At 44.8% G+C, this 25,022-nt stretch overlaps 1 protein-coding gene across 2 annotated transcripts in view; it reads right to left on the bottom strand.

Moving 5' to 3' along the window:
* Window positions 1-24,424, bottom strand: part of zgc:63863 (uncharacterized protein LOC393372 homolog) — a 102,888-nt gene extending 78,464 nt beyond the window's left edge. For both annotated transcript variants that reach the window (XR_009656787.1, XM_060942603.1), the window contains exons 1-4: window positions 24,261-24,424; window positions 12,170-12,355; window positions 11,955-12,035; window positions 9,371-9,557 (exon numbers count right to left, since the gene is read on the bottom strand). Coding sequence is in view for 1 of the 2 variants with exons in the window: in XM_060942603.1 (XP_060798586.1) it covers window positions 9,371-9,557; window positions 11,955-12,035; window positions 12,170-12,355; window positions 24,261-24,324 (518 nt within the window). In the remaining variant the exon portion in view is untranslated. The remainder of the gene's footprint in view (window positions 1-9,370; window positions 9,558-11,954; window positions 12,036-12,169; window positions 12,356-24,260) is intronic.
* Window positions 24,425-25,022: the final 598 nt, after the last annotated feature.

Genomic DNA, 25,022 nt, shown 5'->3' with positions numbered 1-25,022 from the left:
CATGCCGAGAATTCTGATCTTGCTAGAGTTAAAACAAAGTATTGCTTTTAAAAATTGTAGACCTGAATATTGTTAGTTAACCAGAACAGGAAAAGCATGCATCACATGCACAAAGCAATATGGCAAAATGTAGTGTCCGTAGGCCCCTGATAGTGCCGTAACTTGAACGTATGTAACTTTTTTGCCGTTGAAGATTAGTCAGAAAATTTTACAGGTATATATTAAACATAATTTGTGCCAATACCATGGGTTTCTGCTGGAAAGGACATGGTCAATTTTTGGCCCTCAGTGAAACACATTTGGTACACATTACAGGGAGTGCAGAATTATTAGGCAAGTTGTATTTTTGAGGATTAGTTTTATTATTGAAAAACAACTATGTTCTTGATGAACCCAAAAGACTCATAAATATCAAAGCTGAGTATTTTTGGAAGTTGGAGTAGGGCTTTCTTAGTTTTAGCTATCTTAGGAGGATATCTGTGTGTGCAGGTGACTATAACTGTGCATAATTATTAGGCAACTTAACAAAAAACAAACATATACCCATTTCACTCATTTATTTTCACCAGGGAAACCAATATAACAACTCAACATTCACTAATATACATTGCTGGCATTCAAAAACAACAACAACAAAAAAAACAAATCAGTGACTAATATAGCCGCCTTTCTTTACAAGGACACTCAAAAGCCTGCCATCCATGGATTCGGTCAGTGTTTTGATCTGTTTGCGATCAACATTGCGTGCAGCAGCAACCACAGCCTCCCAGACACTGTTCAGAGATGTGTACTGTTTCCCCTCCTTGTAGATCTCACATTTGATGAGGGACCACAGGTTTTCTATGGGGTTCAGATCAGGTGAACAAGGAGGCCACGTCATTAATCTTTCTTCCTTTAGACCCTTTCTGGCCAGCCATGCTGTGGAGTACTTGGATGCGTGTGATGGAGCATTGTCCTGCATGAAAATCATGTTTTTCTTGAAGGATGCTGACTTCTTCCTGTACCACTGCTTGAAGAAGGTGTCTTCCAAAAACTGACAATAGGACTGGGAGTTGAGCTTGACGCCATCCTCAACCCGAAAAGGTCCCACAAGCTCATCTTTGATGATACCAGCCCATACCAGTACCCCACCTCCACCTTGCTGGCGTCTGAGTCGGACTGGAGCTCTCTGCCCTTTGCTGATCCAGCCACGAGCCCATCCATCTGGCCCATCAAGACTCACTCTCATTTCATCTGTCCATAAGACCTTAGAAAAATCAGTCTTGTGATACTTCTTGGCCCAGTCTTGACGTTTCATCTTGTGTGTCTTGTTCAGTGGTGGTCATTTTTCAGCCTTTGTTACCTTGGCCGTGTCCCTGAGTATTGCACACCTTGTGCTTTTTAACACTCCAGTGATGTTGTAGCTCTGAAAAATGGCAAAACTGGTGGCAAGTGGCATCTTGGCAGCTTCACGCTTGACTTTCCTCAGTTCACGGGCAGTTAGTTTGCGCCTTTTTTTTTTCAACGCGCTTCTTGCGACCCTGTTGACTATTTTGAATGAAGCGCTTGATTGTTCGATGGTCACGCTTCAAAAGCTGGGCAATTTTAAGAGTGCTCCATCCCTTTGCAATATGTCACTATTTTTGACTTTTCTGAGTCCGTCAAATCCCTCTTCTGACCCATTTTGCCAAAGGAAAGGAAGTTGCCTAATAATTTTGCACACCTGATATAGGGTGTTGATGTCATTAGACCACACCCCTTTTCATTACAGAGATGCACATCACCTGGTATGCTTAATTGGTAGGAGGCTTTCAAGCCTATGCAGCTTGGAGTAGGCCAACATGCATAGAGAGGGTAATGTGGTCAACATACTCATTTGCCTAATAATTCTGCACTCCCTGTAATGATTTTCTGTTGTCAGCCTTTTGCCAAGTTTGGTGAAATTCCTCCACAAATTGTGAGAGGAGTTGATTTCAGAAGAACGTACACCCTCATGAAACTGTCGAAGTACAAGTTATTTAATCAAGGGTCAAAACTCTGGGAAAATTTTCACAAATGGAATTAAATCGCAATATGCGTATTACCGTCATATAACGAGGCCTTTTACCAAGCTTCGTGAAATTCGTCCAAAAATCATGAGAGGAGTTGACGTCAGAAGGCGAGCGCACCTTCATGAAATTGTGAAAGTACAAGGTTGTTAATCAAGGGCTGTAACTCTGGTAAAATGTGATTGAATTGAACAAAATTACAATATGCGTACTACCGACAGATAACAAGGCCTCTTGTCAAGTTTGGTGAAATTCCTCCAAAAATTGTGAGAGGACTTGATTTCAGAAGGAAAACACACGCTCATGGAATTGTCAGAGTATAATTTTGTTAATCGCGGGCTGTAACTCTGGGAAAACGTAACCAAATTGAACGAAATTGCAATATGCGTATTATGCCTCGGTCACAACCAGGCGTACGTGCTCCTACGGCCGGTCCACGTGCAAAAAACGCAAAGAAACGCACGGAGGGCGCGCGTGTGACGTGCTGATTTTCGAGCCGTAGACTGGCTGCAGAGGTTCTTTGTCATGTCAAACAAACTTGACGGGCGCTTACGTTTTTTTCAGGTTGCAAGACAAACTTACGGCCTCGTGTATCTTCCGTACGATTTGCTGGTGTCAGGTTTGGGCAAAATGTCAATTTTTTTCATACGTCGCACTTGCGGACTCCGTATGTGTGTCGTGCGCCCCACATACGTAATTAGTGCGGCCAACGCACGTTCAGATATTTCGTATGTCATCCATGCGTGTCAAGTACCGTAAGTCGGCCGTGCATTGGCCGTACGGCGAGAGGGCGTCAATCACACGAAAACTCGGGTATATAAAGCAGCAGGGGTGCCTACGGCCATTTGTACACGTAGGCTTTGATTGAGAGAAAACCCAATTTCATCGCTTCAATTCAGTATGCTGAAGGCAAAAGGGAAGAGGAGGATAGAAAAGGTGTCAGAGACGGAGGAGAGAGAGACGGCGGCAGAGAGGGAGGAGAGAGAGAGAGGACAAGGAGCAGTGAGGAGGAGGATGAAGACCACGACAGTGGCCAGCAGGCCAGGAGTTTGAGACGAAGTCTTTGCGGAGGGATTGCCATTTTCACAGTGAGAAACCAAAGTATGCTGAAATATATATACCCCTCTCCAATCGCCGCAGTGCGACAAACGAACGCCGTTGGTACACACAACGTACAGATCGTGCGCAGTTCTTGCAACCTTCATACGGAGCCTGCATGGAACGCACGGTCAGTACGATTAGTGCACGTTTGAAGGTGCGTTGGCTGGACGAATGAAGCGACAGCCGTACGTCCGAGCAGCCTCAGATTTCGTGTGTGGTACGCACGTTCGACTTCCGGGTTGTATGTTGGGTGTGCGGTGATCTTACTCCTTCATGGTCACCACAACTACGTTCTCCACGAACAAAAAAGGGCAGCGATTTGGGAAACGCCAAAAATCGCACGGCCAAAAAAAATCGTATGTCCGTGTGGCAGCGGGGGCGTGGTCAAGCGCCGGTCTGTGACAGGAGGGTGGAGTCAGGGAAGGTAAGTGGCAGAATCACTACACCTGACAGCAATTAACCTGTGTTTGTGTGTCTTCCCAGTAACTGCGCCCTATTTAAGGAGGCAGAGGGAGAGCGCTTCCCGAGACAAGACGACAATGTGTGTGTGTGTGTGTGTGTGTGTGTGTGTATCGAAAATACGTTTTGAAATTGTCAAACTGAAAAGTACGGCAATAAAGCCCTTTGATTACCTCGATCTCTGTCCTGCCGTCCTCTGTGCTCCGCCCACACATAGGGAACATACTACAGTGGTGCCGAAACCCGGGAAAAAGTGGAGCACCAACCAAGCAGCCCCATGGAATCCTCCCCGTTCGCCGACCTGGTCCACGCCCTCGCCACGGCTCAGCAAAGCCAGTACCAGGCGCTTGTCACACTCCGAAAGGAACAAGAGTGGCGCTTCGAAGCCCTGGTGCTGGCCCAGCAGGAAGATCGCGAGGCGTTCCGGCATCTCCTCGCGTCGGCGAGGTCCACCAGCGCTCCGGCCGCGGGCCCGTCCCCCCCTCACTGTCACCAAGATGGGCCCGCAGGACGACCCCGAGGCGTTCCTCACGTTGTTTGAACAGGTCGCCGAAGCCTTGGGGTGGCCGATGGAGCAGCACGCGGTGCGCCTCCTCCCCCTGCTAACGGGAGAGGCACAGCTGGCCACGCTACAGCTCCTCGCCGACCGCCGGCTGGCCTACGCGGACCTCCGCCGGGCCGTCCTCCAGCGCGTGGGGCGCACACTGGAACAACAGCGCCAGCGCTTCCGCGCACTGCGATTGGAGGAAGTCGACCGGCCGTTCGCGTTCGGCCAGCAGCTCCGAGACGCCTGCTGGCGGTGGTTGAGGGCCAACGATCGCGACGCCGAGGGAATCGTCGACCAGGTGGTACTGGAACAGTTCATCGCCCGCTTACCAGCAGGAACCGCGGAGTGGGTCCAGTGCCACCGCCCAGCGTCGCTGGATCAGGCAGTCGGGCTGGCGGAGGATCATTTGGCGGCTGTTCCGGTGGCAGGACAACCGACGACGTCAACCCTTCTCTCCTCTTCTCTCTTTCTCTCCCCCCCCTTTCTTCTGTGCCCCGTCCTCGCCCCATTCCCCCACCGCGGAGACGGGGGCCCGCCGCACCCGTGGTGCCGGCCCGCCGCACCCGTGGTGCCGGCCCGCCGCACCCGTGGTGCCGGCCCGCCGCACCCGTGGTGCCCTCCCGTTTCTCCCTTCTGTGTCTGTCTCTCCCCCCCCCTCAGGTGAGTGAGCCCCAGAGCACCGGTGCAGAGGGAAAGCCCGGGCCGGTTCGCTGGCGCTGCGGGGAACCAGGCCACCTGCAACAACAATGCACGGCAATGGAAGTGGGCGCGGTGGTACGGATCCCCGACGTGCCAGAGGCCGCCCTCGATCGGGCCGGAGCGTATCGCATACCGGTGAGTGTCCAAGGGGCTACATATCAGGCGTTGGTGGATTCTGGTTGCAATCAGACCTCGATCCGCCAAAGCCTGGTTCAAGACGAGGCATTGGGGGGAGCACAGGGGGTGAAGGTGTTGTGTGTGCACGGGGATGTTCACAGCTACCCTTTGGTGTCGGTCCACATATTTTTCAGAGGGGAAAAATCTATAGTGAAGGCGGCGGTTAATCCTCGCCTTACCCACTCTTTAATTTTGGGGACTGATTGGCCGGGATTTCGGGGTTTAATGACACGCCTAGTCAAGAGTGGGTCCTGCCATTTGACAGGGGGAGGTCCCGGTGTCGCTTTGGCGGGAGCAGCTGTCACAGAGCCGTCTACGTCATCTCCGCGTCAGAGTGAGGAGCCGCCGGCTCCTCCTCTCTCTATTGGGGAATCCCTCGCAGATTTCCCATTAGAACAATCGCGAGACGAGACTCTGCGGCATGCGTTTGACCAAGTGAGAGTAATCGATGGTCAAACGCTCCAGCCAAACACCACCCCGTCCTTCCCCTACTTCGCAGTTATGAAGGATAGATTATACCAAGTGACGCAGGACACTCAAACTAAAGAGCGAGTCACACAGCTGTTAATTCCGAAGAGCCGCCGGGGATTGGTATTCCAGGCGGCTCACTTTAATCCCATGGCTGGACACTTAGGGCAGGATAAAACACTAGCCCGAATTATGGCCCGATTCTATTGGCCGGGGATTTGCGGCGATGTTCGTAGGTGGTGTACGGCATGCCGCAAATGCCAGTTAGTAAATCCAGCGGCCATCCCAAAAGCGCCTTTGCGCCCTCTTCCGTTAATCGAGACCCCATTCGAGAGAATTGGGATGGATCTCGTCGGGCCATTAGATCGGTCAGCACGAGGGAACCGCTTTATATTAGTTCTGGTGGACTATGCAACGCGATACCCAGAAGCAGTGCCTCTGCGCAATATCTCAGCACACAGTATTGCGGAGGCACTCTTCCGCGTCATCTCCCGAGTTGGATTCCCGAAAGAGATTCTGACTGATCAAGGCACCTCGTTTATGTCACGTACACTGAACGAACTGTATGGGTTGTTGGGGATTAAGCCGATCCGCACCAGTGTGTATCACCCACAAATGGACGGTTTAGTAGAACGGTTCAACCGCACCCTCAAAAATATTATTAAAAAAATCATGAGTGAGGACGCACGTAATTGGGATAAGTGGCTCGAGCTCTTGCTGTTCTCAGTGCGAGAGGTCCCCCAAGCCTCCACGGGGTTCTCCCCGTTTTAATTATTATATGGGCGTAAGCCGCGCGGCATCCTAGATGTGCTGTGGGAAAAATGGGAGGAGGGACCTTCACAAAGCAAAAGCGAAATTCAGTACGTTATGGACCTGCGCGCAAAACTCCACACACTCACCCACCTAACTCAGGAGAATTTGCGGCAGGCCCAGGAACGGCAAGCCCGCCTGTACAACAAGGGTACGCGCCTTAGAGAGTTCACTCTGGGAGATAAGGTACTCATACTGTTGCCCACGTCGAGCTCCAAATTGATCGCCAAGTGGCAAGGACCCTTTGAGGTCACACGGCGAGTCGGGGACGTCGACTATGAGGTGAGGCGAATGGACAGGGGTAGGGTGCTACAGATTTACCACCTCAATCTGCTTAAACTCTGGAACGAGGAGGTCCCCGTGGCATTGGTGTCGGTAGTTCCGGAGAAGGCGGAGCTGGGGCCGGAGGTTCAAAAAGGGACATTGGCATCACATACCTCTCCGGTCCCCTGTGGAGACCACCTCTCCCCGACCCAACTCACAGAGGTCGCCCAGTTGCAGACCGAGTTTTCAGATGTGTTCTCGCCCCTGCCCGGTCGCACTAACCTCATAGAGCACCACATAGAGACGCCCCCGGGGGTGGTAGTGCGTAGCCGCCCTTACAGGCTACCCGAACACAAAAAAAAGGTGGTTCGGGAAGAACTTCAGACCATGCTCGAAATGGGCATCGTCGAGGAGTCCCACAGTGACTGGAGCAGCCCGGTGGTCTTGGTACCCAAGGCCGACGGGTCGGTCCGGTTCTGTGTGGACTATAGAAAAGTCAACGCGGTGTCTAAATTCGACGCGTACCCAATGCCTCGTATTGACGAGCTGCTCGATTGACTAGGCACGGCTCGCTTTTATTCGACACTGGATTCGACGAAGGGATATTGGCAGATCCCCTTGACTCCATTATCCCGGGAAAAAAAACGGCCTTTTCCACACCGTTCGGCTTGCACCAATTCGTCACACTTCCTTTTGGGCTGTTTGGGGTGCCTGCTATGTTTCAGCAGCTGATGGACAGGGTCCTCCGCCCCCACGCCACCTATGCAGCTGCATACCTGGATGATATAATCATTTATAGTAACGACTGGCAGCGGCACTTACAACACCTGAGGGCCATCCTTAGGTCGCTGAGGCGAGCAGGTCTCACTGCCAACCCGAAGAAGTGTGTGATTGGGCGGGTGGAAGTACGGTATCTGGGCTTCCACTTGGGCAACGGGCAGGTGCATCCCCAAATTAACAAGACAGCAGCAATTGCGGCCTGCCCGAGGCCCAAGACCAAAAAGGGGGTGAGACAGTTCCTGGAGCTGGCTGGTTACTATCATAGGTTTATACCTAATAATTATTCGGACGTCACCAGCCCGCTGACTGATCTCACTAAAAACGGGGCACCAGATCCGGTCCAGTGGACGGAGCAGTGCCAGCGGGCTTTCTCTGAGGTAAAGGCTGCGCTGTGTGGGGGGCCACTATTACACCCCCCTGACTTTTCTCTCCCTTTTGTGTTGCAGACCGACGCGTCGGACAGAGGGTTGGGGGCGGTGTTGTCCCAGGAAGTGGAGGGGGAGGACCGCCCCATCCTGTACATTAGCAGGAAACTGTCGGTGCGTGAGGGGCGCTACAGCACAATCGAAAAAGAATGTCTAGCGATCAAGTGGGCGGTCCTCGCCCTCCGTTACTACCTGCTGGGGCGCCCTTTCACCCTCTGTTCGGACCACGCACCCCTCCAGTGGCTCCACCGCATGAAAGATGCCAACGTGCGGATCACCCATTGGTATCTGGCACTCCAACCCTTCAATTTCAAGGTGGTCCACAGGCCGGGGGCGCAGATGGTCGTGGCGGACTTCCTCTCCCGTCGGGGGGGAGGGAGTCAGCTGCAGGCCGGACAGCCGCCCGGCCTGAGTCGGGCGGTGGGGGTATGTGGCAGCGGGTCTGTGACAGCGGGTCTGTGACGGTCTGTGACAGGAGGGCGGAGTCAGGGAAGGTAAGTGGCAGAATCACTACACCTGACGGCAATTAACCTGTGTTCGTGTGTCTTCCCAGTAACCACGCCCTATTTAAGGAGGCAGAGGGAGAGCAGAGAGAGAGCTTCCCGAGACAAGACGACAGTGTGTGTGCGCGCGCGCGCGTCTCGAAAATACGTTTTGAAATTGTCAAACTGAAAAGTACAGCAATAAAGCCCTTTGATTACCTCGATCTCTGTCCTGCCATCCTCTGTGCTCCACCCACACATAGGGAACATACTACAGTCCGGTTGTGACCAAGGCTTTTCCGACACATAAAGAATCCTGCCAAGTTTTGTGAAATTCCTCCAAAAATTCTGAGAGGAGTTGATTTCAGAAGGGGAGTACCCTTCCCCGGATGGACGGAAATCGCCACAACATAATCCCCCTTCGGGCCTTTCAGCCAGCGGGGGATAAAAACAGAAGCCCACCTCAGATGCTCCAGAGATACAGGTGGAGGTTTTTTGTTGTTGTTTTTACACTTTTCTGGCTACAACCTTCAGGATCTTGGAATGTTACAATTTGATCGGCTGTTTGGACTCCAGATGCGATTATACACAAAGATCTGAATATCGCAACATAAGAATTTAGGTGCATGATTAAAAAAATAAAAATATCGGACTAAAAAAAAAAAAAAAACATTCTAACTTATTAACGTGGTTGCTGCAAGATCTGTGCACCTTGGGCTCTCAAGTAGTGCAACAGAAAAGCATTTGCCATCACTGGAAGATAGCGAGTATGAATCCTGACTATGCCACAGCCATTCGTTCCCATCTCTCCCCGTGAATCAGAGAGACACTCGCCAATCACAGGCATGTATGCGGAAGAGGGCAGATAGCACTTCACTCCGAGTGCGTTAAGCTGCCCTGTGATACAACACGAACATGAGTTCGAAAACATACAAAAGGTTGGTTTTGGGTATCTCTCTGGAAAACGCACGTGTTTGCCCCACCCTTCCCAGTCATGTGATACAGAAGACATAGCTGGTCAGAATGGGTAAGACTAAACTGAAGACAAAATTGGGCTTACTCTTTGAGGAAAAAAATTAACATAATTTAAAAAAAGGACAACACCTTGTTACTCTGCCAAAAGACACAAACCTGAGATGATGATTGGACAGCTTCTCGACCATCGCTATGGCCATCCGTTCTCCTACAACCAGCAGGAAGGTGACCACTATGTCGTGGTAGCCCTGGTAGTAATGCAGCTGGGGGTTCCTCCTCAGAACGTCCAGGATGATGTCAATCAGCTGCTCCTGCAGCACCTCCCTTTCATCAGCCCGCATCCCTGACACGCGAGACACAGAGGAAGAGCGATTCACATGAGCTGCAAACTGTCCCATATTCCAGACTCGGTAGCTATACAGACCTCGCTCTCCAATTCTAGACAACTTTAAATGGACAGAGTCAATGTTATACTGAAAGAAAAAGACTCATTATGGAATGTGATTTTTTTTTTTTTTGGTCCTTTCGGATGGCTGAGAGATTTTACATAGTATTAGTATTTGAGAGAGTTGTTTTTTTTTATCCTGATTTGCAGAGAGTTTCATATAAATTCATTCTGTGATATTAAAAGTAGACCCATCACATACGATATGGAAATGATTAGAGAATAGCAACTTTTGATTTGTTAATTTTTGCCACACAAAAGTTTAAACAAGAGTGCTCGGAGAGCACAATATCCCCTGCTGGCAACTATGCCATAACTCGGGTAAAATGCGATTGAATTGAACGAAATTACAATATGCGTATTAAAGAATCCTGCCAAGTTTCGTGAAATTCCTCCAAAACTTGTAAGAGGAGTTGATTTCAGTAGGCGAGTACCCTTCCCGGGATGGACGGACAGACACTGCCACGACATAATCCCCCTTCAGGCCTTTCAGCCAGCGGGGGATAAAAACTTTTTGCCAAATTACATGAAATTCCTCCAAAAACTGCGAGGGAAGTTGATTTCAGAAAGCAAGCACACCTTGATGAAATTGCCAAAAGTACAAGTTTGTTAATAATCAAGGGCATAACAATGGTAAAATTTGCCCAAATTAAACGAAATTTCGATATGCGTATAACGGTCATATAACGGTCATATAACAAAGCCTTTTGCCAAGTTTGGTGAAATTCCTCCACAAACTGTGAGAGGAGTTGATTTCAGAAGAATGTACACCCTCATGAAATTGTCAAAGAACAAGTTATTTAATCAAGAGTCAAAACTCTGGTAAAATTTTCACAAAAGAAATTAAAATCGCAATATGCGCATTACCGTTATATAACAAGGCCTTTTACCAAGCGTCGAGAAATTCGTCCAAAAATTGTGAGAGGAGTTGACGTCAGAAGCCGAGCACACCTTCATGAAATTGTGAAAGTACAAGGTTGTTAATCAAGGGCTGTAACTCTGGTAAAAATGTGACCGAATTGAACAAAATTACAATATGCGTACTACCGACAGATAACAATGCCTCTTGTCAAGTCTGATGAAATTCCTCCAAAAATTGTGAGAGGAGTTGATTTCAGAAGGAAAACACACTCTCATGGAATTTTCAAAGTATAATTTTGTTAATCGCGGGCTGTAACTCTGGGAAAACGTAACCAAATTTAATGAAATTGCAATATGCGCATTACCGACATATAACAAAGAATCCTGCCAAGTGTTGTGAAATTCCTCCAAAAATTGTGAGAGGAGTTGATTTCAGAAGGTGAGCAGCCTTTCCCGGACGGACGGATGGAAATCGCCATGACGTAATCCCCCTTCGGGCCTTTCAGCCAGCGGGGGATAAAAAGGGAATATATTTTATATTTATTCTATCCATGTTCACTGGATATGAGCAATCGTATGCTCTGATTGGCTACTCTACTACTAAGATATCAGCTCATATACCGCGAGTAGAGAAAAACAAAATGGCAGTGCATGTAGCTAAAATCAACCGAGGATGAAATAAACTCTACTCGCAAACAAAAATCCCAAAAAATACAAAAAGAAAAAGCAACAAAATATGGAATGAAAGTATTTGATGGTAAAAACATATCTTTTTTATTTTTCAAGAATTGGTATTATGATAGCATTTTTCACAAATTGCTCCTGTCATTTCACCGGTTTGTTCTAAGCAGAAATTATTTTGGACGCTTTGTATAAAATTATTTATTGAAGTTGTAAAAAAATAAGAATAAAAATGCTCCGTTTCTCAAAATCCAGTGAATGTGGATAGAACAAAATTATTCCACTCAATCTTGTCATACATGGCTTATAGCGGACTCGGTGCTACGCTCCTTGTTGGCTAGCAGCTCATGTACGACTCGATTTCATGGAATAACTGTTATATATCACGACCCTAACTTTCAAATATTTAAGATGAAAAATTTTAATAGTAAATTCAGAACTGATTATTCTTCTTTCTCAGACTAATAATAAAATATTTATTATCCATGAATCATATTTAATAGTTACATGTTCAGGAAAAGTTATCGCTATTACGTCAATGATGTAATCCTATATACAGAGAGAGAGAGTGTGTAGGTTTTGAGTATTTTTTTTTTCCCTTTTACCCTCAGAATGACCCGATGGCTTGTTCTTCCCAAGTGTGTGACATTTCTAGACGTGCCGTTTACAAAACGACGAATGTCGAAGACATTTCAAAATTCATCAAATGCAATCCTGAGTCATACTGCCTAATCAAAAGCACACAAACGTTACCTCGTGGGAATCGGCGCATGGAGCGTCTAACATCGAGAAGCACCTGGTTGTAGTCTTTGTGGTTCTCTCGGATATTTTTAGCTATTTAAAAGAAAAAAAGAGAGAGTGATGAGAGAAAGGAGGTAAGTATTACGAGACAAGGCGAAACAGATCCTGATGCATTTCATTTCACTCATTCTGGCTCTTCTGGATGGCACTCCACTCTACACACTCACCAGGTTTGGCAGGAAGGTCAAACACGTTGACACTGAGGAGCTTGGGCCAAACTTTTCTGCGCACATCATCGGTCAGTAAGCCTCCCTCGCTGACAGCTGCACTGCGCAGGGTCTCGATGTCCACAGGGTCACTGTTCAGAGCCTGCTGGATGTCTGCGAGCTTCTGCTTCTTCCAGGACATGTGTTCTGCCAATGGAAAAAAAATTATTAATAATAATAATAATAATAATGAGTGACCTGATTTAAACAGCTATATGTTGCATCGAATAGAACCGTGGACGGAGCATTTCCTTTTCTTGTTTTTTTGCGCGCAAGCAGATTCAATCAATCAGTCTCGATTCTGTAATGTTACTTGGCTCATGTTTCCAAAGTCCTGTTTCCAAATCATGGCCATGTTGAAATATGCGGTGAAACTGACTAGACCATGAGGAATTAGAGGCAAGTGCAATTTTGTGTGATATGTCAGTCGACTTCACACACACACACACACACACACACACACACACACACTGGTATTCAGTCTGTCACTGAACTGATTCAAAACACATCAAATGTGATCCAGTGTAAATGTGATCTCGCTTCAGGTCCTTCCACAACATTTCCATTGGATTAAGGTCAGGACTTTGACTTGGCCATTCCAAAACATTAACTTTATTCTTCTTTAACCATTCTTTGGTAGAACGACTTGTGTGCTTAGGGTCGTTCTCTTGCTGCATGACTCACCTTCTCTTGAGGTTCAGTTCATGGACAGATGTCCTGACATTTTCCTTTAGAATTCACTGGTATAATTCAGAATTCATTGTTCCATCAATGATGGCAACATCATTGGATCATGGCAACTCCGCCCTGACAGTAATGCTCATTAACCTTTTAGGGTCGAGAGCTTCACCGGCGAAACTCAGCAGGTTTACAATGAGTAGGTCATGTATTTAGATTAAAAAAAACAACTTGTGAGGATATTTATCATACAAAGTATGATAACCATACAGTGGTGCTTGAAAGTTTGTGAACCCTTTAGAATGTTCTCTATTCCTGCATAAATATGACCTAAAACATCATCAGATTTTCACACAAGTCCTAAAAGTAGATAAAGAGAGCCCAGTTAAACAAATGAGACAAAAATATCATACTTGGCCATTTATTTATTGAGGAAAATGATCCAATATTACATATCTGTGAGTGGCAAAAGTATGTGAACCTTTGCTTTCAGTATCTGGTGTGACCCCCTTGTGCAGCAATAACTGCAATTAAACGTTTCCGGTAGCTGTTGATCAGTCCTGCACACCGGCTTGGAGGAATTTTAGCCCATTCCTAGTCTGGCTAACGCGACTTCAAAGCTCTGCAAGCATTTGGTCTGGCAAAGATATTAAGCCCAACCGTTTCCCAAAGCGTGTGGTTGACCCGCCTCCCTGAAATGCCTCAGTTTGCTACTGGTTGAAGCCAGAAAAGGCTGTGACGAAGCTTAAACCAATCACATCACTCTTTCCTCTGACGTATGTGACGCGACGGAAACTGCTTGAGTAACAGGAAGAAGATAAATACCTCCAGGGCTGCTCTTTGCTCCGTTTTCAATGAGAACTTCCCGTTGAATGCTTTCAATACAGCATCTACCGCTGTGTCAAAGGCTTGCCGCTGCTCCATGTTCGTGATGTGAACGAAGCGCTTCCGGCATAGATTCTGTAAACAATCTATAGCTTCCGGTCGCAGTTCTACTACGTCACTGCCTTGAACACGCCTCTACCCAGGGCCGTTGGAGATGCTCAAAGTTGATTGGCTCCCGATTTTTCGGGAGCTTGGAAGAGGTGTAGATGGCTTGCCTGGCCAGACTAAGCTCGCAACAGGCCCTCGTGTTGCATCATGCTTAGGATGGGCGGGCCCAGGCTAGCCCATTCCTCCGTACAGAACAGCTTCAACTCTGGGATGTTGGTGGGTTTCCTCGCATGAACTGCTCGCTTCAGGTCCTTCCACAACATTTCCATTGGATTAAGGTCAGGACTTTGACTTGGCCATTCCAAAACATTAACTTTATTCTTCTTTAACCATTCTTTGGTAGAACGACTTGTGTGCTTAGGGTCATTCTCTTGCTGCATGACTCACCTTCTCTTGAGATTCAGTTCATGGACAGATGTCCTGACATTTTCCTTTAGAATTCACTGGTATAATTCAGAATTCATTGTTCCATCAATGATGGCAAGCCGTCCTGGCCCAGATGCAGCAAAACAGGCCCAAACCATGATACTACCACCACCATGTTTCACACATGGGATAAGGTTCTTATGCTGGAATACAGTGTTTTCCTTTCTCCAAACATAACGCTCCTCATTTAAACCAAAAAGTTCAATTTTGGTCTCATCTGTCTACAAAACATTTTTCCAATAGCCTTCTGGCTTGTCCACGTGATCTTTAGCAAACTGCAGATGAGTACAATTGTTCTTTTTGGAGAGCAGTGGCTTTCTCCTTGCAACCCTGCCATGCACACCATTGTTGTTCAGTGTTCTCCTGATGGTGGACTCATGAACATTAACATTGGCTAATGTAAGAGAGGCCTTCAGTTGCTTAGAAGTTAACCTGGGGTCCTTTGTGACCTCGCTGACTATTACACGCTTTGCTCTTGGAATGATATTTTTTGGTTGACCACTCCTGGGGAGGGTAACAATGGTCTTGAATTTCCTCCATTTGTACACAATCTGACTGTGGATTGGTGGAGTCCAAACTCTTTAGAGATGGTTTTGTAACCTTTTCCAGCCTGATGCGCATCAGCAACGCTTTTTCTGAGGTCCTCAGAAATCTCCTTTGTTCGTGCCATGATACACTTCCACAAACAGGTGTTGTGAAGATCAGACTTTGATAGATTCCTGTTCTTTAGATAAAAACAGGGTGCCCATTCACACCTGATTGTCATCCCATTGATTGAAAACAGCTGACTCTAATTTCACCTTCAAATTAACTGCTAATCCTAGAGGTTCACATACTTTTGCCACTCACAGAGATGCAATATTGGATCATTTTCCTCAATAAATAAATGACAAAGTATAATATTTTTGTCTAATTTTTTAACTGGATTCTCTTTATCTACTTTTCAGACTTGTGTAAAACTCTGATGTTGTCCTTGGTCATATTTATGCAAAAATATAAAAAATTCTAAAGGGTTCACAAACTTTCAAGCACCACTGTATTGACAGAAACTTTACACTTTCCTATGTGCCCACTGCCAAATAATATTGTCGCTTTAAATTACCAAAATTAGATAAAACATAAACCTTGCCACCTTACTCAGTCACACCTGAGTCAGAGCGCCGTGCGCCCACTTACACATTCATAAGACTATTCACATGGTAATGCCATGATAATCACTTTCACTCTTTCGGTTTCGCTTGGTTTCTCTTTCATGGTGGGAACATCCACCATAAACAGGATAAAATCTGTCAGACGTAGTTCAGGCTATTTGGAGGTAAAACTTGTTGCGAGATGGCACACAGATTTTATGCATTTCAGATGATTTAGGACAGCAATTCAATTCAATCTTGAGAACTGTGACACTGACTATGAGCAATGCCTTTTTTTTTTTTTTTTACTTCAACTCGATCCGACCAAAGAGTAAGTTTAAATATTTCTTCTCTTCATTATGAGCATATCGGTTGATATGTGTGCGCTGTAGTGCATACACAGGAAACATGACTGAGCAATTTTTCCAGAGTTAAAAGTATTTTCCTCAAAAATTGTTCATTTTGCTCTATTTTGAGTTTAGAGTGTAAAATTTGGAGTTGGAGTGGGAGCAAAATTACAGAGTAATTGTGTAACAGAGTTGGTTGTGGCTCTGAACTGAGTAAAATAGTACAAGAGTTAATTTCAAGACACTGAATAGAGTCAAATACCAAAATAAAGTCAAATACCAGATAAATGAAGCTGTTGTAAAAAGCAGTTTTAAAACTGTGTTGGAATGTGTGAAAAAACATGGTCTTACCCATTGTGACTTGACCTGATGGGATTAAGAGTTGGCAGTGGTAGGGGTTTTCACTCTTCTCATTGAATGGAATGGAAATTTTTAGCTTTCTCATTAAATACCTCTCCCACTGCCAACCCTTTACCCCAAAACAATAGGACATACATTTTTTTGATGGCCAGTTAATTGTCCAAATCAATGGAGCAGACTTAAGGTTTTGTGCTTGATCCATTCCTAAGACTGAATAGAATCACCTCAAGTGACCAAAGCGGCTCAACACACTGGGTAAGGTCATGTTTTTTTCAGACATTCCAACACCGCTCTAAAACTGCTTTTTACCTCTTCATTTATCTGTTATTGTTTTAAAAAGTACAATTATGGCATACTACTCATATTATTGTAGCTGAACTTGTGCTGAATACAAAAAAAAAAGTCATATGACTTTGAAAATACTGCTTAGAATTTTTGAAATTGACAAAAAAAATACTGCTTTGATTTGTTGAAATTGACAACAAAATCAGAGCATGCCAAAATCATTAGAGTGTGCCGGAAAATACTCTCAGACCCCAGACGGTTAACAGATCAGTGCATCCCCAAATCCTTGGGGAACAATTTCCTACAAGTGCAGCTGAAAGTAGTTCTGGTTTCATGCCAAATCACAGGTTTATATTAATACCATCATTGTAATATATTACTGGTTCTATTATAGCAGATGGCACATGCCACATAAAGGGATTTAAAAATGAGTGTAATAATTAAAATGGTAATTTTTCGTTGAGGAACGTTTACAGAAGCAGCCATGACCTAAAGTTTAGAGAAGCAGCTCTGGGTCCAAAGGGTAGACAGTTCGATTCCTGGGACCAGCAGGAAAAACATGAGGGAAGTTGAATAAACGAGAGCATCAACGACAGCGTAGCTCACTCCGGCCCCATCTTGTCCAGAAGGAACGGTCTAAAGTGGGCCACCTTGCGCAATAAATGTTGCGAGCTATATACACTATATACAAGCTATGGACCCTTTTCAGTCACGTGACCTTCGTAAACGCGACCGCCATTTTGGACATGTAGTGGACTTCGGCTCAAATCGGTTTGAATGCGAGGAAGGCAACAAACATAAAAGAAAAAGGAGCGAGATGCAGAAAACTGTATGTACTAGTTTACTGTAATTATGATCTGGCAGCTATTTACAGCGGATCCAGTGTAAATAGCTGCCGGAGCCAACGTCCGGCCGGGCCGCGAGCGAGCACGCTCCGGAACCTCGGACGTTGGCTCCGGCGGCTATTTACACTGGATCCGGTGTAAATAGCTGCCAGATCATAATTACAGTAAACTAGAATGGAATGTTAACAGCAATGTAATGCCTTTTCTGGCTAATTTTATTCGTCTTACCTCCAACAAAGTGGTCACTACACAAGCGCTGGTATGCCGCTATCCATCTTCTCCGTCGGTCAGCATCTACCGGGATCCGATAAAATGATAACCCTTGCCTTGTTTGTTGCTGGTTACTACATCCAGGTGCACAACAACATAGTGGCATGATGGAAGTCTTGCTGAAAATAAACACTTTCTTTGCTGCCGTTCCTCAATGCTGGCTGTGGTAAACTACTGGTAGTACATGTCCAAAATGGCGGCCACGTTTGTCGTGACATCACGTGAAAAGGGTCTATATATAGAAGCTATATCCACCCTAGGAATACCAACCTATTTGTGAGAAAGAATCCAAAACATCGAGGAATTGACCAAGAAGTGATTTTTGTTGAACTGCTCATTAAGGCTTAATTAGTCCGTAACTTCATTAATAATTGTAATTAAGCAAATCTGGGTAGAAGTTATATGCACCCTAGGTCCCCCTACCTTCATGCCAGAAAGAATCAAAATCGGTGAAGAATTGAAGGAGAAGTGATTTGTGTGGAAACTGCTCGTTAGGGCTTAATTACTTCATATCTTCATTATTAATTGCAATTATGTAAATTTGTGTAGAAGCTATATGCACCCCAGGCAGACTGCCAAAAATAATAAAAATCAGTGAAGAATTGAGAGAGAAGAAGCGATTTTCGTGAATTGTGGGGGACGCCGGACGGACAACACATGATGGCATAAACTCATCACCTGTTGGCCAGATGAGCCAATGAATGAACAGTATTTTCCCCTCCCTCTGTATCATGGCTAAAGTGCCCTTGAGCAAGACCCCTAACCCCCAACCGTATGTGTGTGTGTTCACTGCTTCAGATGGGTTAAATGCAGAGGAGGAATTTCACTGTGCTTGACTATACATGTGACTAAATAAAAGCTTCTTCTTCTACTTATCGTTTATGGAAGGAGTCTCCAGTTCCAGTGCTTAGTAACAGTCAGAAATAAAGCTATAACTTAAAGGTCCCATGGCATGGTGGTTTGTTGATGCTTTAAACGGGCTCGTGGAGGTTTCCGGATGTTATATCCGCAGCCTTTCTCGAAATGAACCCTCGGCACGTAGATATAGCCTCCTGGGAGAAAGCCCCATTTCAGCACTTTTCCCAGTGCGTCGTTTTGCTAATGAGAAGCAGGAGGCGGGGAAGGGTAGAGGGTGGGGGCGGGTCTTATCATTAATATTCATTACATGTAAATGTGTTACCTCTGATTGGCTAACAGCACTGTGACGCTACCTCCAGTGGGTCAGAACAAGCGGATGTGGGTGTCTTACTATGGCGAGAGAGAAGGAACAAACCGCGAAGGGAAAAATACCGCGCGCTGACGTCATTAAGGTGCAACACGAGGAAATAAAATAAATTCAACAAATGTTTGGGTTTTTACTGAACAAACAAACAAATAAAATGAACGAGTGACTTAAAAAAAAAAAATGTGGGCGTCTTTGTACAAACTGTTGATTGGCTATTATAACAGAGCATGCTGCATGCTTTTTGGTTTTGTAGTGCAGAGTACCTGGCTAACTGCAGGAAGCGGTTAGCTGCACAGCTAATGTAGCCATTGCAAGGCTAACGCACCGATTTTAAAACACGGCAAAACGACTTAACAGTTATACACTTACTTGTTCGGTGTTTGTGGCTGATGCGGCAGGGATGCTTGGTACGGACCCAGGCTTCAGTGACAGTTGATGTGCAAAACCTGCCCTGTACTGTCCCAAGTTGTGGAAACATTCATCAGGAAAATGCTTCCGACAAACATACACCGTCTTAGGTAGACTCGACGGCGTATTATTGAAGTAAATAAAATTAAGCCACTGCGTCTTCAGGGGCTCTCCCGTCGGCAGTAAAAACAGACTCTTTTCTGTGTTGTCACATCCATGTACAGCGCAACTTCCATGTTTGGTGGCAACTTTTGAGCTGGGCGGGCAATCCATACAGTGGGTGGGAATCCAGGGGGGGGGCGTGGGGATCATATCCCTTGCTGACGTCGGCAAGGGAAGAGCTTCTCAAAGAGCCGTTTTGACGTGCCATTCTCAAATATTGGGCATAGTTTGGTTTACACATTATGAAATTTCTAGCCACTGGGGTGACTTAAGAAGGTCAGAGGAACTCATTTTAACGTTAAAAAACCTCAGAAAATGAAAATTTCATGCCATGGGACCTTTAAGTATTTAGATGTTCAAAAGCCTTCAGAATGGAAAAGGTTTGTGTTTTAGTCTTCGAGTAAGAGTGAATAGAGAAGCTGGTGAATGAACGACTGTTAGCTGTTATAACAAGCGAGAACAGGAATGAACATCAAATGTAATTACACTATCGTTCAAAAGTTTGGGGTCACCCAGACAATTTTGTGTTTTCCATGAAAAGTCACACTTTTAGTTACCACCATAAGTTGTAAAATGAATAGAAAATATAGTCAAGACATTTTTCTGGCCATTTTGAGCATTTAATTGACCCCGATGCTCCAGAAACTCAGGCTACATCCACACGACAACAGCAACAAGATGTTATTTAAAAATATATCGCGTCCAAATGGGCAACAATCAGTAAAATATCTGGTCCATATGGCAACGCAACGCTTGCTGAAAACGATGCAATACACATGCCACACCTCTAGGGGCGCTGTAAGATGGTCCCTTCGGAGACACCAGAACAATAGAAGAAGTAAGGATGCATGCGCATAATGCACGAGACTTCATATTAGCCACAAAGTCAGGAAAATCTGCTTGTAAAATTACATTATAATGACCAAATACAATGAAAAGTATTTTTCCAGTCTCACCTGTGAAAGGTAATCCCATGTGATCTCGTTTGGACGGCAAACCTGTTGGTACAGTTAAACGCAGCTAATCTTTATTCTCCGCTTTGACCTCTCCAATATGGCGGCGAGGATGACGTATGATTCTACGCGGAAGGCGGCGTCTTTAATGGTCCGGAATAAATTGAATACTACACGTTGATGGATTAATTTGTTTCTCACCTGTGAAAGGTAATCCCATGTGATCTTGTTTGGACGGTAAACCTGTTGGTACAGTTAAACGCAGCTAATCTTTATTCTCCGCTTTGACCTATCCAATATGGCGGCGAGGAGACGTATGATTCTACGCGGAAGGCGGCGTCTTTAATGGTCCGGAATAAATTGGATTAATTTGCTCCTCTACGCCCTTTTTGAGGAATGTATTGTCGGACTTAAATCAACATCTGAAGAGGTGAGATCGCTCCTTTTTTCCCTATTTTTGCAGGCGGGATTGCACCATTACACAATAAATATTCACAGTGAAAATATTTTGTAAGCGCGTTTCATGAACCAAGTTATAGGATTTGTTGACAACTCGCATCGCATCGCAATGAGAAGATCATTGGCACTACTGGTGTTAAGAATCAGACCATTTCATAAATGAATATTTTGCTGTAGAGGTGCAGTGTTTGTACAATTGCATGTTTTTGCTTCACTATTACTGTCACTATTCTGCTTCTTGCATTACTACTGTGAACTAACACTGAACATAATAATGATAATAATAATAATAATAATAATAATAATAATATCCAAGCTCGTGTTTCACTCTCACTAGTGCTCTGTAAGGCTTTTTCCTGGTGATATTCGTTACACTTCTACCCGGCGTGAAGCACTCACAGTCATGTGGTTGTGACGTCATCGTAAACAAATCCGTTCTACTCACCCAGACGACTTCACAACGGCAACGTTGCCAGATCTTTCCACTCTGGAACCCGTTCTCAAAAAGATTGCGTTTTGGGCACCCAAAACGCCGGTGCCGTGTGGACGCCAGGCCTAAACGATAAGCAATTATATCGGAGTCACCTGAATCCGTTGCCGTGTGGACAGGGCCTCAATCTGCTCAAAGGAAGGTCAGTTTTATAGACCCTTTTCAGTCACGTGACCTTCGTAAACGCGACCACCATTTTGGACATGTAGCGGACTTCGGCTCGAATTGGTTTGAATGCGAGGAAGGCGACAAACGGAGAACATACAAGAAAAAGGAGCGAGATGCAGAAAACACCTTCGCTATCCAGCGACGTAGGGCATTTACAGGGCGAGCAGAGGGAGAAATAACAACAGTAACGACACATTAGCAACGCCGTACAGAAATAACAGTTTATGGCACGGACCCTTTCGGTTCTCGCTCATCTAGCTGCTACAATGACTGCTTAGACTGCAACAATAATACCTAACACACATTTAAGTATCCGTCGTAAAGACGTGAAACTCATCGAGTGACGAGTGTGTTCATTGATAAGCTAACACAATCTAAAAGTAGACATACCATCACACTGCCCTGGCGCTGTGTACAGTTTACCGTCTATGGCTTGTGCACTCGCTATTTGCCATTACTTTCTCCAACCCAGTGTTACAGATTACAGGGAACGGCCTGGATTTAAGAGACAAATACATGCTCCTATTGTTTTGAACACTTATTTGTAGGCAGTGCTTAATTTGTAAAGTGGGAGGTCTGGAGCGCAGAGGATGAGCGGCTCCGGTGCGGGAAAAAAGGGGGCGGGGCGCTGCGCTGCGCTTCTGGGCATGTTTTGTAATCACACTGCAAATTAAGTTCATCTGCAGATATTTTGTGGATGTCGTTTCATGAGAGAAATCACCAACAAGGCAGATATCAAAATCAGACATTAACACTAAATAAACTTGCATTTTTTTTATTTAATTATTTGGGTTGTTTTTTTTTGTTACATAGTCAAAAGAGGTGTCGGATCACCGGATCCAGTGTAAATAGCTGCCGGAGCCAACGCCCGAGGTTCCGGAGCGCGCTCCGGCTTGCTCCCCCTCAAATTTTAAGCGCTGTTTGTAGGACACTGCCTCTGATCTGTCCTACAGTCTACCAACAGCAAAGGAACACAACGCTAGCTAATGTCGTTAGCTAATAGCTACTACAGAAGAACAGAGGTTACAATGGGTTATTTTAGCCTATTTGGTTACACACTCGCTGCCACAGAATGTTAACAGCAATGTAATGCCTTTTCTGGCTAATTTTATTCGTCTTACCTCCAACAAAGTGGTCACTACACAAGCGCTGGTATGCCGAGGGCTGCCAATCTGTTAATTTTTTTTAATGGCCGCTATCCATCTTCTCCGTCGGGATCCGATAAAATGATAACCCTTGCCTTGTTTGTTGATGGTTACTACATCCAGGTGCACAACAATATAGTGGCATGATGGAAGCCTTGCTGAAAATAAACACTTTCTTTGCTGCCGTTCCTCAATGCTGGCTGTGGTAAACTACTGGTAGTACACGTCCAAAATGGCGGCTGCGTTTGTCGTGACGTCACGTGAAAAGGGTCCATAGCTTCTCTAAAGAGCTAAACTGTTTTCAGCTGTGCTAACATGATTGTACAAGGGTTTTCTAATCATCCATTAGCCTTCTGAGGCAATGAGCAAACACATTGTACCATTAGAACACTGGAGTGAGAGTTGCTGGAAATGGGCCTCTATACACCTATGGAGATATTGCACCAAAAACCAGACATTTGCAGCTAGAACAGTCATTTACCATATTAGCAATGTATAGAGTGGATTTCTGATTAGTTTAAAGTGATCTTCATTGAAAAGAACAGTGCTTTTCTTTCAAAAATAAGGACATTTCAGAGTGACCCCACCCAAACTTTTGAAAGGTAGTGTATGTACATGGATAAAATTGTAATCACTGGCACATTTCAGTGGTATGAGAGGAATGAAACACTCTGATCCATGCTGCTATGGGAAAATAAAATCACTTCCAAGTGGTAATGTTCACTCCGCTTTCTCACACCGTCCTGTTGTTGATCATTTTCCTAGAACAGAACTACACCTAGATGGTTTTCTCCTGGAAAATTATTTTGTATATAAGGGGTTTAAATGCATATTTCTATGTTTTTATGGATAAAACTGAACAAGGCGTGAACATTTTGGGAGTGTGGCAAAGAGTTAAATCTTTCACAGGGGATCATTTATAACATACACTACCGTTCAAAAGTTTGGGGTCACTTTGAAATGTCCTTATTTTTGAAAGAAAAGCACTGTTCTTTTCAACGAAGATCACTTTAAACTGATCAGAAATCCACTCTATACATTGCTAATGTGGTAAATGACTATTCTAGCTGCAAATGTCTGGTTTTTGGTGCAATATCTCCATAGGTGTATAGAGGCCCATTTCCAGCAACTCTCACTCCAGTGTTCTAATGGTACAATGTGTTTGCTCATTGCCTCAGAAGGCTAATGGATGATTAGAAAACCCTTGTACAATCATGTTAGCACAGCTGAAAACAGTTGAGCTCTTTAGAGAAGCTATAAAACTGACCTTCCTTTGAGCAGATTGAGTTTCTGGAGCATCACATTTGTGGGGTCGATTAAATGCTCAAAATGGCCAGAAAAATGTCTTGACTATATTTTCTATTCATTTTACAACTTATGGTGGTAAATAAAAGTGTGACTTTTCATGGAAAACACAAAATTGTCTGGGTGACCCCAAACTTTTGAACGGTAGTGTATAAACAGCAAAAATGTGAGATTTGTGCTTGTGTAAGTGATAATCATCATCTCAGAGTCTGTACATGTACTATAATGGTGTGTGTTCATAGAAAACAGATGTGTGTGTGAGAGAGAGAGAGACATGTAGCTTTACTGGACACGTCAAGACTTGCTCCCTAGCTTAGAAAAGACATGAACTCATACCTTAACCTTATTCTAACATTACAAATGTTAATATTATCAACACATTAAACCCACACATCCTGCTCACCTTCAGGTCTACCAAGCGTTGTTCTGCTCCCATTCAGCTGTTGGCGTTTTTTCACCTTTTTCATCTCTTTTAGCTCTAATATATATATATAATATATATAAATATAGAATAATGCTACTATATTTAAACTATTTCGACTATGTAATTAAAATAAACTGCCATTTATTAGAAGTATCCACTCTTTTACTCTGGTATAAAAAACAGTTCCGCTTTAACGCCGGTGACTCAACCGAACATGTTTACAGGACTTTAATTCACCATCTTTGATCCTATTGGTTAACATGCATTAAAAGCTCGAATCTGATTGGTCAGTTGTCTGTGCGGCGCGCCAGTGAGGGTGTGATAAACATGGACGCGTGGCTGTGTTGCCAGGTTTGTAATAAACCCTATTTCAAATCTTTTATACAGTTGTGGTCAGATGTGTACATACAGTGACATGAATGTCATCTAATATTTGGGCTTTCAGTCATTTCTTTGAACTGTTCTTTTTCTGTGGCAGAATGATTGTACAGCATACAGCTTTAATTTAAAAAATAAAACCCTAGAATTTGGTGCACAAGTTTTAATTTTCTTTGGGTTTTCTGAAATCAATACAGGGTCAAAATTATACATACAGCACTCATAAAATGTCTCTTCGCAAGATTCACCTTGACCAACATTTTTGTTCATGACTCTTTATGGTGGAATTGGTAGAGTTCAGTTAAATTTGTTTTTTTGTTTGTTTGTTTTCTTGGTATGGACTCAATTTATAAACACGGTCCA

This window comes from Neoarius graeffei, chromosome 16 (assembly GCF_027579695.1).
Source record: "Neoarius graeffei isolate fNeoGra1 chromosome 16, fNeoGra1.pri, whole genome shotgun sequence".
In the NCBI taxonomy this organism is placed as follows: domain Eukaryota; kingdom Metazoa; phylum Chordata; class Actinopteri; order Siluriformes; family Ariidae; genus Neoarius; species Neoarius graeffei.
This window is presented reverse-complemented; position numbering and strand designations above follow the sequence as displayed.